The sequence below is a fragment of the Diorhabda carinulata genome, chromosome 2 (genome assembly GCF_026250575.1).
Source record: "Diorhabda carinulata isolate Delta chromosome 2, icDioCari1.1, whole genome shotgun sequence".
NCBI classification, from domain to species: domain Eukaryota; kingdom Metazoa; phylum Arthropoda; class Insecta; order Coleoptera; family Chrysomelidae; genus Diorhabda; species Diorhabda carinulata.
The window spans coordinates 6,153,983-6,167,286 of record NC_079461.1 but is presented as its reverse complement, the minus strand read 5'-3'; the positions used below and the strand labels follow the sequence as shown (position 1 = coordinate 6,167,286).

Sequence of the window (13,304 nt, the reverse complement as noted above, 5' to 3'; positions counted from 1 at the left end):
CTAAACCTCTTTGCTTTATACTATACAGATTTTTTCTTCATCAACGCTGTTAATTTAAAATATTTGCTTATGTCGATATTTCTTCTGGTACGTAGCATGGCCTTCAGCATCGAATATAAACTCCACAACGAAAAAGATTTCAGCGTTTCTGATTTTTCTGACAAATACGCCAATAACACATCCTCACAAATAATTATTACCTTCTTTTTCTGGCACCACTTTTGAAAAATTTGGTTTGTTCATATCGGGACATTGAAGGTAATAAATCAAACGTTGCTTGGGTGGCCGCCTTAACAATTTCATCTGGTATAATTTCATCTTCCATTAATTCACAATCAAATGCATAATTTTGAATATCCATTTTAAAATAAATGTCACGTTTTCAAAGAAAACGTCAATGTATGTCAAGATATTTTATAGTTTTAAATAATACTAAACTTGGTTACTATGGAAACCAATTGACTACTATCTTAGACCAACTATTTGATTATTTTTTGATTAAAGATAGGCCGGAAAGTAAATAAAAATGAGTCCGGTAAAAGCTTTTACCGAACTATCACAATAATTTTCTGGCTCGGTTCGACAAAATGAGATTTTCTGACCTAAAAATAAACTGGAAAGCACTAATTTCTAAAATATAAAAACTGTCAGTAAACAATTGATAAGAACTGTCAGATATTACTCATAGCCGATGTTGTGATGAAAACTTATTTAATTTAGTGTAAAAAAAGATCCTTATTGAGTTATTGATGCATACTTTTCCATTGCCGGCTTTATCTAATGTATCTGTATTTGTTTCAATATAAAGTTCGTTCCAACCCATCAAAAAACCGTTCTTGGTCCTACGGTGACGATTCTGCGCAATAGAGATTATGTGTTCCAACCGACTTAGGCATCGTTTGCGAACCGTTTCAAGGAAGATCTTTTCGATACTTGGTTGATAGCAAGTACTGTTACAAGAAGCGTGCATAGCCGGAGATTATCCAGAAAATATCTATAAACGCTTCCGATAACCGTTCCAAGATAAAGATAAAGAGAACAAATTTCTTGAGTACAGATTAATGAGTACTCATTAATGTTATTACTAGAAGAGGAAAATGTAGAGTATCAGAAATTTTCATGGATAAAGGTCTAACGGATCTGACGCAGATCAGAAGAACCATTTATTTTATATTAGAAAGAAGCTTCACCTTCCTCACTAATAGACAGTATGCCCACTGCAAACAAACAAATATTATTAAAAAACATTCAATTTATTTTCAAGAGTAAACTTGTTTGATAGTATATATCAAACAGACATGCTCCCAGAACAGCTTAACTTTTCAAAGACAGAAACGTCGCGCTGGAATTATACCAGTATACATTACATTGCAATTATTAACTTATAAATAAAATAACAATAAAAAATCATTCAATATGTAATACTCGTACAATAAGAATAAAATAGTCTTAAGACAGTTGATTAAATATGTTTTTTAATTTTCTTAATGAGATTTTTAAGATTTTTTTAGGTTTAATGGCAGATAGTCCAATATTATAGTGACTTACATGTCTTCTATTCAGATTGTGACTAGAAAGATTTATTTTTGTAACACCATTAACAAATTTGAAAATAGTAAATATGTCTTACACCTATAACTTATTTTACCTTACCAATTGGCGCTACGGTCCTTGAAGAAAATTGGCCTCGCGGACAACTGTCCTCCATTCTTCTCGATGCTGTACCAGTTTCGGATTCCTGGATCTTTTAGGTTTAGTTCTACGTCGTTTTGACATCTTATGAGTGGTTGTCCTGGTAGTCCGACTTTTGCCGGTATGGAAGTTTGACTCCTCAACCGTCCGGCATTCGTTCGACGTGACCAAACCATCTTAGTCTCGCACTCTTGATCTCTGGGCTCTCCATACTCATAAATCTCAGCGCTAATACGGATGCGCCATTCTCCTTGGTCTTGGAATTGGACCATAGATATGCCGAAGTACTTTCCTTTCTCTAACAGTCATTCCCCAGGTTTCAGAAGCTTACAAGACAAATAGCTTTAGTACTTGTACGGTAGATCCTCTCTTTTGTGTAATTACCTACCGAAACGCTGCCGTGTCTCGATCGGTTGAGTAAGATTCCTCCCGGGTTTGTCTGCAGCCTCCTAAATATTATTTTCAAGGTCAGTTTAAACAGTTTTTGATTCATAGGGTTATGACCATATCCTAACCCCTCTATCCGCCATACAATATTTGACTTTCGACGAAAGCGCTGTATAATATTTTCAATCGATGATTTTATAATGAAAGCGCAATAATTCAATGTTTAAGTGACAAAACAGATACTGATATTGAAAGATTTACTTATTTACAAATATTCCAGAGCTGAAGTAGACGCTTCATTTCAGTGAACATCGATGAAAGTCATATTCAAAACCTACCAATCCATATAAATAAGTGAATCAGTAAAAAAAAGAGAATGTCGAGACGCGCCTATATCGTCGTTATTATTAAATATTTAATAGATGTAAGCTCTTAATCAAAATTAACGCACCACTCGAAAAATTCTACATAATTTTGCAATTTGCTGAATAATTTGTTAGTGGTAATAAAACACAAAAAGTATAAATCATTAGTGCTGTTAATTAACATAATTTAAAAAAATTAAAAATAACAATTGAATGAAAGTTACTGGCAAAAATATTATACAAACGGAAATAAAAATTGTATTCAAGACTTGACTGAATTTTTACAAGTGATATTTTTCACAAACTTTATTATCAACAAATTAAAGTTGTGATTTATAAGTGATTTTAATAAAAATTTATAATATTCTATTTATGACTTTCTGTTTTTATGATGAAGTCGATTCTTCGAACGATTTGAGCTATTAGGGCCTAATCAGACGTTGCGGAATGGACGAACGTCACGATTATTGCGGAATGGAGAGAGCCAATCCGCACTTTGACGCATCTTTTGTTACACAATTGTCTGGCCCACTATGTTCACATGTAGCGGATAAATGCGCTGCGAAATGTACGTCATGAACTTCTAGGTGATTTCAATTTAATTCATATACTTCTAAAGTACTTTTGTCTTAGAACTCATTATTTAATACACAAATAGTAGTCAGAACATCAAAATACAAATTGAACTAGGTGACGTTTGACACTTTCATGGCGCCCATGTTCTGGCTACGCGCTGGATGCGGAATTTAGTGACGTATGCGTCAAGGTGCTGATTGGCTTACTCCATTCTTCAATAATCGCGATGCACGTCTAGTCCGCACCGTCTGATTTGGCCCTTAGACTGGCTCATTTCTAAATCTGCTCTGCTTTTCTCTATTGCATCAACGATTTACTTTTTTTAAAGGACTAAAAAATTTAAAAGTGCCGCCCTGGGGTAAATGTATGCAAAACACCACAGCACTCACATGACTACGTGCTTTTCCAAGACTGGCAACCAGAGAAATGAGAACAGAAGTTTTAATCTCTTTGAAAAAGTGATTACTATTACAGGGGGTGTTTCATAAGTAATGTCGGCTCTCATATATGAAAATTCTTACGCCCCGAGAAGAGTAAAATAATATTATATTGAGAGCATGTGCAATGTATACTTAACTTTTCCAATAATTAGAATTTAATTATTCTAATTACAACAAGTGTAGGTACGTCATTATCCCCTTCAAAAATTGTTTTTTGTTCTAGCGGACACAAACCGTTCTCTATTACTTATTTCCAGGGAGAAGGGAAAGCTTTGAAAGCTATTTTATCAAAACCATAAATTTTCAGAGGGTTTCTCATAAGTAATATTGGTTTTCATATAATGTCACAATTAATACGCCTCGATTCAAACATGACGTAACTTGTTATAAGACTGCAATTGCTTCTTTGAAGCATTCTATCGTTGTTGAATAAAGTTTAAAACAGCCGTGGCAACCACGGAAATATGTGAAACTGAAGGGGAAGAGATACATTCAATGAGCGAACAGCACAGCGTTGGTTTAATCGTTTTAATAGGGGAGATTTCATGCTTGAAGACCGTTTCTGCTCAGATCTTCAAACTGCGTGAGACATTGAAATTACAAGGGAAACAGTAGAAAACCAGTCTAATATGAGATCGTTTAAATAATGAGGTGTCGAATAGTGCTAGTGAAGGTGTGTAAACAGCTCCTTGCCCTGCCGAAATATGATCGTTTTATTAGTTTTTTTTTATTTCGTTTGGGACATTCTATGTAAGTTTGTTCATGTTGAACTGCGCTTTGTCAGTTCAGTTCAATACTTGAAAAGAAATAACTGTTACTTGTGATGAAAAATTGATTTATCCAAACAAACAGAGCATGGAAAACAGTAGTTAGACAAATGACAATTACCAGAACCCGTCACAAAGAATCAATTCGAACAGAAAGTCTTGATGCGTTGCTGTCTTTGTTATTAGTGATGTGCATTTTACTATGGACGAATAATAAAAGATGGACCTATCATCATAACACACATAAAGCGGAGAACGATGAAGCCATGATGTAAAGACTACAAGGTGTGCTATTGCGCACCAGCTGGGAAGCAGCCAATTAGAATTCGCTCCCAAAACGACGCGCCAATTTGAATCATTTGAATTGACTACATGATGTAAAGACTACAAGGTGTGCTATTGCGCACCAGCTGGGAAGCAGCCAATGAGAATTCGCTCCCAAAACGACGCGCCAATTTGAATCATTTGAATTGACTACATGATGTAAAGACTACAAGGTGTGCTATTGCGCACCAGCTGGGAAGCAGCCAATTAGAATTCGCTCCCAAAACGACGCACCAATTTGAATCATTTGAATTGACTACATGATGTAAAGACTACAAGGTGTGCTATTGCGCACCAGCTGGGAAGCAGCCAATTAGAATTCGCTCCCAAAACGACGCACCAATTTGAATCATTTGAATTGACTACATGATGTAAAGACTACAAGGTGTGCTATTGCGCACCAGCTGGGAAGCAGCCAATGAGAATTCGCTCCCAAAACGACGCGCCAATTTGAATCATTTGAATTGACTACATGATGTAAAGACTACAAGGTGTGCTATTGCGCACCAGCTGGGAAGCAGCCAATTAGAATTCGCTCCCAAAACGACGCGCCAATTTGAATCATTTGAATTGACTACATGATGTAAAGACTACAAGGTGTGCTATTGCGCACCAGCTGGGAAGCAGCCAATGAGAATTCGCTCCCAAAACGACGCGCCAATTTGAATCATTTGAATTGACTACATGATGTAAAGACTACAAGGTGTGCTATTGCGCACCAGCTGGGAAGCAGCCAATTAGAATTCGCTCCCAAAACGACGCACCAATTTGAATCATTTGAATTGACTACATGATGTAAAGACTACAAGGTGTGCTATTGCGCACCAGCTGGGAAGCAGCCAATGAGAATTCGCTCCCAAAACGACGCGCCAATTTGAATCATTTGAATTGACTACATGATGTAAAGACTACAAGGTGTGCTATTGCGCACCAGCTGGGAAGCAGCCAATTAGAATTCGCTCCCAAAACGACGCGCCAATTTGAATCATTTGAATTGACTACATGATGTAAAGACTACAAGGTGTGCTATTGCGCACCAGCTGGGAAGCAGCCAATGAGAATTCGCTCCCAAAACGACGCGCCAATTTGAATCATTTGAATTGACTACATGATGTAAAGACTACAAGGTGTGCTATTGCGCACCAGCTGGGAAGCAGCCAATTAGAATTCGCTCCCAAAACGACGCACCAATTTGAATCATTTGAATTGACTACATGATGTAAAGACTACAAGGTGTGCTATTGCGCACCAGCTGGGAAGCAGCCAATGAGAATTCGCTCCCAAAACGACGCGCCAATTTGAATCATTTGAATTGACTACATGATGTAAAGACTACAAGGTGTGCTATTGCGCACCAGCTGGGAAGCAGCCAATTAGAATTCGCTCCCAAAACGACGCACCAATTTGAATCATTTGAATTGACTACATGATGTAAAGACTACAAGGTGTGCTATTGCGCACCAGCTGGGAAGCAGCCAATGAGAATTCGCTCCCAAAACGACGCGCCAATTTGAATCATTTGAATTGACTACATGATGTAAAGACTACAAGGTGTGCTATTGCGCACCAGCTGGGAAGCAGCCAATTAGAATTCGCTCCCAAAACGACGCGCCAATTTGAATCATTTGAATTGACTACATGATGTAAAGACTACAAGGTGTGCTATTGCGCACCAGCTGAGAAGCAGCCAATGAGAATTCGCTCCCAAAACGACGCGCCAATTTGAATCATTTGAATTGACTACATGATGTAAAGACTACAAGGTGTGCTATTGCGCACCAGCTGGGAAGCAGCCAATTAGAATTCGCTCCCAAAACGACGCGCCAATTTGAATCATTTGAATTGACTACATGATGTAAAGACTACAAGGTGTGCTATTGCGCACCAGCTGGGAAGCAGCCAATTAGAATTCGCTCCCAAAACGACGCGCCAATTTGAATCATTTGAATTGACTACATGATGTAAAGACTACAAGGTGTGCTATTGCGCACCAGCTGGGAAGCAGCCAATTAGAATTCGCTCCCAAAACGACGCACCAATTTGAATCATTTGAATTGACTACATGATGTAAAGACTACAAGGTGTGCTATTGCGCACCAGCTGGGAAGCAGCCAATGAGAATTCGCTCCCAAAACGACGCGCCAATTTGAATCATTTGAATTGACTACATGATGTAAAGACTACAAGGTGTGCTATTGCGCACCAGCTGGGAAGCAGCCAATGAGAATTCGCTCCCAAAACGACGCGCCAATTTGAATCATTTGAATTGACTACATGATGTAAAGACTACAAGGTGTGCTATTGCGCATCAGCTGGGAAGCAGCCAATTAGAATTCGCTTCCAAAGAGATGCGCAGACCGAGTCTAAAATGAGCCCTTGGGAAGAACCCTTGTACATCATGGATGAAGCCAACTTAGGCTCAGTTTGTTTATATTGCAATATAGTTAGTTTCAAAGAAAATTAAATATTTCAAAATATATGTTTCAAGGTAGTTTTAAAAATAATATCCTAGATTAAATGTAGACGTAAATTATGAATGCTAACCAGAAGTATATAAAACTAACAAAATCGATTTTCTCATGGCAAATGGATAATATTGAATGTCTGACAATAGTTCAATTTAAAATTAAAAGTAACAAATATTTGTAGGCCATTGTAATATGGAATAACTATGAACAAAATTGAAATACAAATTTAAAAAACGTTACTGGTTTTTGAAGAGAACAGTTGTTTAGTTTTCGTGGAATTTTTTCAATTTTTTTATTCGTTTAGTGATGAATTCGCACCTTAAAGTACTTTTTTAAGATAAGTTTAATCAATTTAATGCCGTGATTTTCTATGGGATCTTCATTATATAGCTGATCATTAAATTCATTTAAAATGGCACTAGGCAAGTTAGCTACTGTTTCCGAAACTAAAATCAAATCCAAATTCTTTATATTTCAAAATATTTCACTGCACACTGACATACCTTAATTACTAAATATGAAGCATTTGTTAAATGGAGAAATTCTTTTTGCATTTGCAATGTAGATAAAGGTTTCTCTGATTCTAGCAGAGATAAGCAGTATTTGTAATTAATAATTTGTCTTAAAGATTTTACAACAAATCCTGCAATATAACTAACTACATCTAAAACATAATCGGTCAAAATCCTGATTCCGTGTTAAAATACTGATATTCTTCAATATTTTGCCTCAATTGGTTTTCAAATTCTGCATCTTTTTGAATATTATCAGTCTTACTAGGTCCTTGGCTACTACAATGCAATATGCAAATAGAATCCAATCTAATAATATTCCCTGAATCTCCTGCTTTTACTTTTTGGTGAATTAGAAGTCTCTTAAAGGTATTTTCAAATTGACGTGCAGTAGAATTATTGTTGAATCCACCTCTACTTCTAATAGCACCAAAAAACAGTTCCAAGTGGTCTTGTGAAAATTTATAAGTTGGCAAATATTTAAAATTTTTTGGACATTGATATACGCAATATGAATTAACAACATTTTTCAAATAGACAATAAATATTTTTCAAATGTTGAATCAAAACACTGCCAAGAAGTACCCGGTTTAATATCCAAATTTAACATAACTTTTTGCCTGAAAAAAATATTCTTTGTAAATAAGATAATTTTCTTATCAATTACTTAAATTAATACCTATTACTGGAAGATACCTCATCATCTGTACTGCTATCTGATTGAAAGTATGGTAAAGGTATTACATTCTTTTTAAAAAAAATCTTTCCAGGATTTACTTTCCATTAAAAATCGTCGGCTTTGAAATGAGAGCAGCAAATATAAGCTTCTTTGGGTAAATCTTTTTCCTGTATTTTCAATACAGCTAGCCACTTTTGTCTTTGCTCTACATTCGTACGAAATCCACAATTTTATATTTTAAGAAGTTAATCGATTTATTAACAAATAAGGTTGAGTTACGCCACTGATACTCACCTATGGAATGAAAGGTTAGGATTTAAATAATTCACATTTTTACAAACATAACAAGATTTACCCATTGTCTTAGCACTAATTTGTTACTATCAATATCTAAACACTCAAATATATTTCACTTCAACAAATCTGTTCAAAATTCTTTCTCAACTTTTAGTAAACAAAAGCAGCCATTTTACCGCAAACGAAAACAGATATATAGCGATGTTGCCAAGCTTATATTTTTTCTCAAACTTTTTGAGCAAAATTATTTTCTTGGTCATGAAAACATTTTTGTTGATATCAATTGTGGAAAATATTTCCCATTCACCAAACTTAGTGAGGACTAAGCTAGATTCTTATTGATTTTTAATAATAATAATTATTTGTGAAACGTACAATGCATTCAGATAATAAATATTAACTGTGAAATTTGACAATAGTGAGGTCAACTGTAAGTTGGCTTCAATTTTATTCAAACATGCTAGGTCCATTCTTTTTATTTATTCGTCCAAGTATTTTACGGTCTTCAGTATGAATATCATCAAGTTATAGAAATTCTGACTTAATTAAAGTCAAATGAAAATAATTATTTGTGCTATAATTTTGAATATGATTGTACAATGAATTCATAAAGGAATCATTTCATATTAGTGTACATTTCACTTAATACATATATTTTATCTACATATTGAAATATGGTAGGTTAGAATTTGAAATTAACGCTCCTTAAAAGTAAAAGTAGAATCCTTGTGACTGTCTGCCCGTAGGGCGATGATCTGCGTAATTTATTAAAATAAATTATTAATAAGTATGTTAATGTCTTTGACTTGTAAATTCGTGAAAACATATTCAATTCTGGAGATTCTAATGAACAGAGTAGCAAGTTAACCGCAATGTAAACGGTTGCTGATTTTTTCAAATTTGCATTAAATTAATATTCGAGAATATTTGTTCGTTTGTAAAAAAGTTGAAACATTATTGGTGATTATCTATTAATTCATAAAATTCAGATGTCACCGATTAATTCGTTCAGATACCAAACGATAGTGAAGGGGATTTGGATTACTTTCCGAACTGCCAGTTCATAATTAGGTTAACCTGATCATACTTATTGAATGTAAAGTGAATCAATTAATACAGCCGCTATCAATCGATTTGTTCCAGAAGTATATAATACGCACGGCACTAATACTAAATTGACCCAAGCAGCACAGTGTCGTTATAATGACGTCAATTATTGGACATTATTAGTCGGCGACGTCGTAGACCAATAAGCGACGTCCATATGACGTGACATTTCAGATGTCATTTTGACGTCGTCTAGAGACGTCTTTCGTACGTTTGTTTTCGGTCGTTTTAAGTGCTTTTTAATCAACTATAAAAAAATTAGAACGAAAGTTTATTACAAAAACTAAGCCCTATACGTGCTTTATAAAAAATTGTACATTTTAAATTGTTGTTTACCTAAAATTTGGATATAAATATAAATTCATTAATTAGCAATGAAAATACTAAACTGACGTTTTAAGTGGAAATGCAATTTGAATTTAAAGATGAAGTGAGAATGTTGTAATTAACAATTATTTAACTATTTTATTAGTAGGAAACAATTATTTTTAGCATCGATTCCTGTCGAGGCTGTCGACCAAGATTTAATTTTGGCGCGTTTTTAATCGAAATGCCACGATACGATATGAGACGTGCAGGCGCATGCGTGCTGGACTGCTGGTGTGAACGCGTGTGCGCGTAATGGCGGACGGCAGCAAAAAGTTGTTTGGCTTTCACATCGAAGGAAAATACGTCCAAAGAAATTTTCCACTGATGATGAGCAGGAAGAAGTGCTGTCATCATCAGAAGATGATTTTCCAAAAAACAAGAAACCCCTACCTAGACCAAAACCAATAATACGGAAGTCTATTACAAACATATTATCTGGTAATGAGATTTATACTTAAAGATATCTGGCACATATAAATTTTTAACTGTCTACTGTTTTAGATTATTCTGGCCCAATTCAAACTTTTCCATTAGCTTCAGCTGGACAATCGCAAAGGTCGTTTGAGGATAGTGATTCTACAAATCAACTTTATTATTTGCCACCTCAACATTCAGCAAAAGATACTCAATTGACTAAATCTTCAGGACAAATTATTAGAGGTAAAAAATATAATTGTCCATTTGCATGAATTGTTTAAAATGTATACTTTAAACTGTGAGTTATTATTTATGTCCATTATTTCCTAGGAGAATTTGTTAATTCTCTATTTTACAGGTTCTGCGTCAAATCAGTCATTTTGCCAGGCTGCTGTTTCGAACTCGTCACCATATAATCCGTCAACTAGTAAAGCAACTGATGTACAGAGCAACATCAGAGCTGTAGTGGAAAGTAATGGAGGTAAAAACCAAAAAATAATGTAAAAACTGTTTTGGTACTAAGGTATATTTTGTCCATGCCAGCAAACACTCAAGATGATGTAATCACTTTATTGAAGACCATTAGAGAACAGAACAATCAAATTTTGCAGTGGATCCGAAAACAAGATCGCAGTGGCAATCACGCCAGTAATACAGATTTACCAGATGATATAGGCGTACAGTTTCCTTTGAATTCTCAAGAGGATATTACCAAATTGGAAACATACCTGAGTGAAAAAAATAATTGCCTGGCTTTGGTGGGTGTTCTGTACCACTTAATATGTATTTTACAATTTAAATTATGTGATTCCAGTCGGCATATCTATCGACTTTTGGACGGAGAGATTTTACTGGACATACAAACCGCATTTTAAATTTTTTGTTCACCTATTCTCTTGCAACTAATTGGAATTTTTGTGGCAAACGAGGTGAGAAAAAGGCTTTTAAAAACTTAAACGTAAAGGATGTGATTATTGGTAAGTGTTTTCACTTGTAGGTGCATACTTATTATTAATATGAAACAACATTTTTAGGTGCTGTAAGAAAAAGCTCCCCTCTAGTCAGTCAGAAAGAAATAGAAGATACCATCAAGGTGTGGTTGAAACATGCACCAGAGAAATTGAAAAAGCAGCAGCATGGCAACCCGTAAGAAAAAAAGTGTTGTTAGTCAAAGACAACTCTACAGAAGGGTGGCAGAAGCAAATTTAGCACCTGTGAGTCAGAATTGTTATAATACATCTTTAATAGTTAATAATGATTCCAATGAATCATCAAATTCCATTTTTTTTGCTGATTCAATGTGTGAAAGTGAAAATGACACCTGTTCCTCAAGAGATTTAGATTTTAATGTAAACTCGCCTAATGAAAATTTGCTCTTCAATGATGCGACGTTATACAACCATTTGACTTCCTATTCCAGTAACGTGCCCCCTAACGATTTATTTTCTAATGAACCGCCGCCTAGCGATTTGCATTCGAAATTGTCAAACTGGGCAGCTTCAAGGTACGTTCGACGTACAGTAGTTACTCATCTCTTGCATATCTTGCATCCATACCATAATGAGTTACCGTTAGACAGTCGAATGCTGCTGAAAACGCCCAGAGAAACGAAAACAAAATCGTTGTTAAATGGCGAATATTGTCATTTTGGACTTGTTAACGCTTTAAAATTAAAGTTATTGTCAGTGCCTAATATTTCTCAGTACAGCATTATCAACATTTCATTTAATGTAGATGGACTGCCCATTTATAGAAATGGTCAGAAACATGATCTCTGGCCCATTTTAGCACTTGTAAAAAATTTTAAGAGTGAGCCGTTTGTTGTTGGTTCTTTTTTAGGAAGTGGCAAACCAAATTTATTGTCAGCGTTTTTAGAAGATTTTTTAATTGAGTTATCGAACTTACTTACCACGGGCATTGAAATTAATAATAATATCCATGAAGTAAAAGTTCACAGCTTTGTTTGCGATGCTCCTGCGCGCGCATATCTGAAATGTGTGAAGACCCATTCAGGGTATAGTTCCTGTGAAAGGTGCGACAACTCTGGAGAACACCTGGGACGTGTCATTTTCAAAAATTTACCTTTTAACAAGAGAGACAACGAATCTTTTCGGACTAAAATTGATGTATCTCATCATCATGGAGAATCCCCTCTAATAGCTCTTCCTATAGATTTGATCTATGTCTTTTCTTTAGACTATATGCACCTAGTTTGTCTAGGTGTAATGAAAAAACTTTTGCGTATTTGGACAGGACGCGCAAGCCGAGCCAAAATGAGCTCTACTGCATTTCAAAATGTATCTGAAAAAATTGTTTTTCTCAGTAAATGTATTCCAGTAGAATTCAATCGGAAAGGGCGCAGTTTGTCTCAGTTGGCAGATTGGAAAGCAACGGAATTTCGAACATTTTTACTGTATATTGGGCCAGTTGCTTTGTATGGGAATGTCGATTTGGCAATATATGAGCATTTTTTGCTATTTCATTGTTCAATTATGATACTTATTTCTAAACGCCATATTGAAAAATTCGGAGTTCCATTTGCGCGCCAACTTTTGCATTTATTCGTAACGCACAGTGAAAAGATCTACGGATTAGAGTTCTTAGTTTACAATGTACATTCCTTATTACATTTGGCAGATGACGTTGAAAATTTCGGGCCACTAGACAATTCGTCAGCATTTCCATTTGAAAATTATCTCCACCATTTAAAATCGTTAGTTCAGTCTCCGAATAAACCGTTACAACAGATTAATAGACGCTTAAAAGAAATTGAAATGACAGTGTACGAAAAACATGACTCTACTTCACCTGATGATGAACACTTCTGTAAATGTGAATTGTCCCATTTCTTAGGACCAACGCCAAATTTCTCTTGCAAGCAGTATAAAAAGCTTCATTATAAAG

General features: G+C 35.3%; 1 protein-coding gene across 1 annotated transcript; it reads left to right on the top strand.

Moving 5' to 3' along the window:
- Nucleotides 1–6,919: 6,919 nt before the first annotated feature.
- Nucleotides 6,920–11,814, top strand: LOC130903697 (uncharacterized). Its single transcript, XM_057815930.1, has 7 exons — nucleotides 6,920–6,994; nucleotides 10,193–10,421; nucleotides 10,485–10,643; nucleotides 10,759–10,881; nucleotides 10,944–11,158; nucleotides 11,215–11,377; nucleotides 11,435–11,814. Exons 1-7 carry the CDS (start codon nucleotides 6,920–6,922, stop codon nucleotides 11,548–11,550), a joined length of 1,080 nt encoding a protein of 359 aa, XP_057671913.1. The 3' UTR covers nucleotides 11,551–11,814.
- The last annotated feature ends 1,490 nt before the right edge of the window (nucleotides 11,815–13,304 follow it).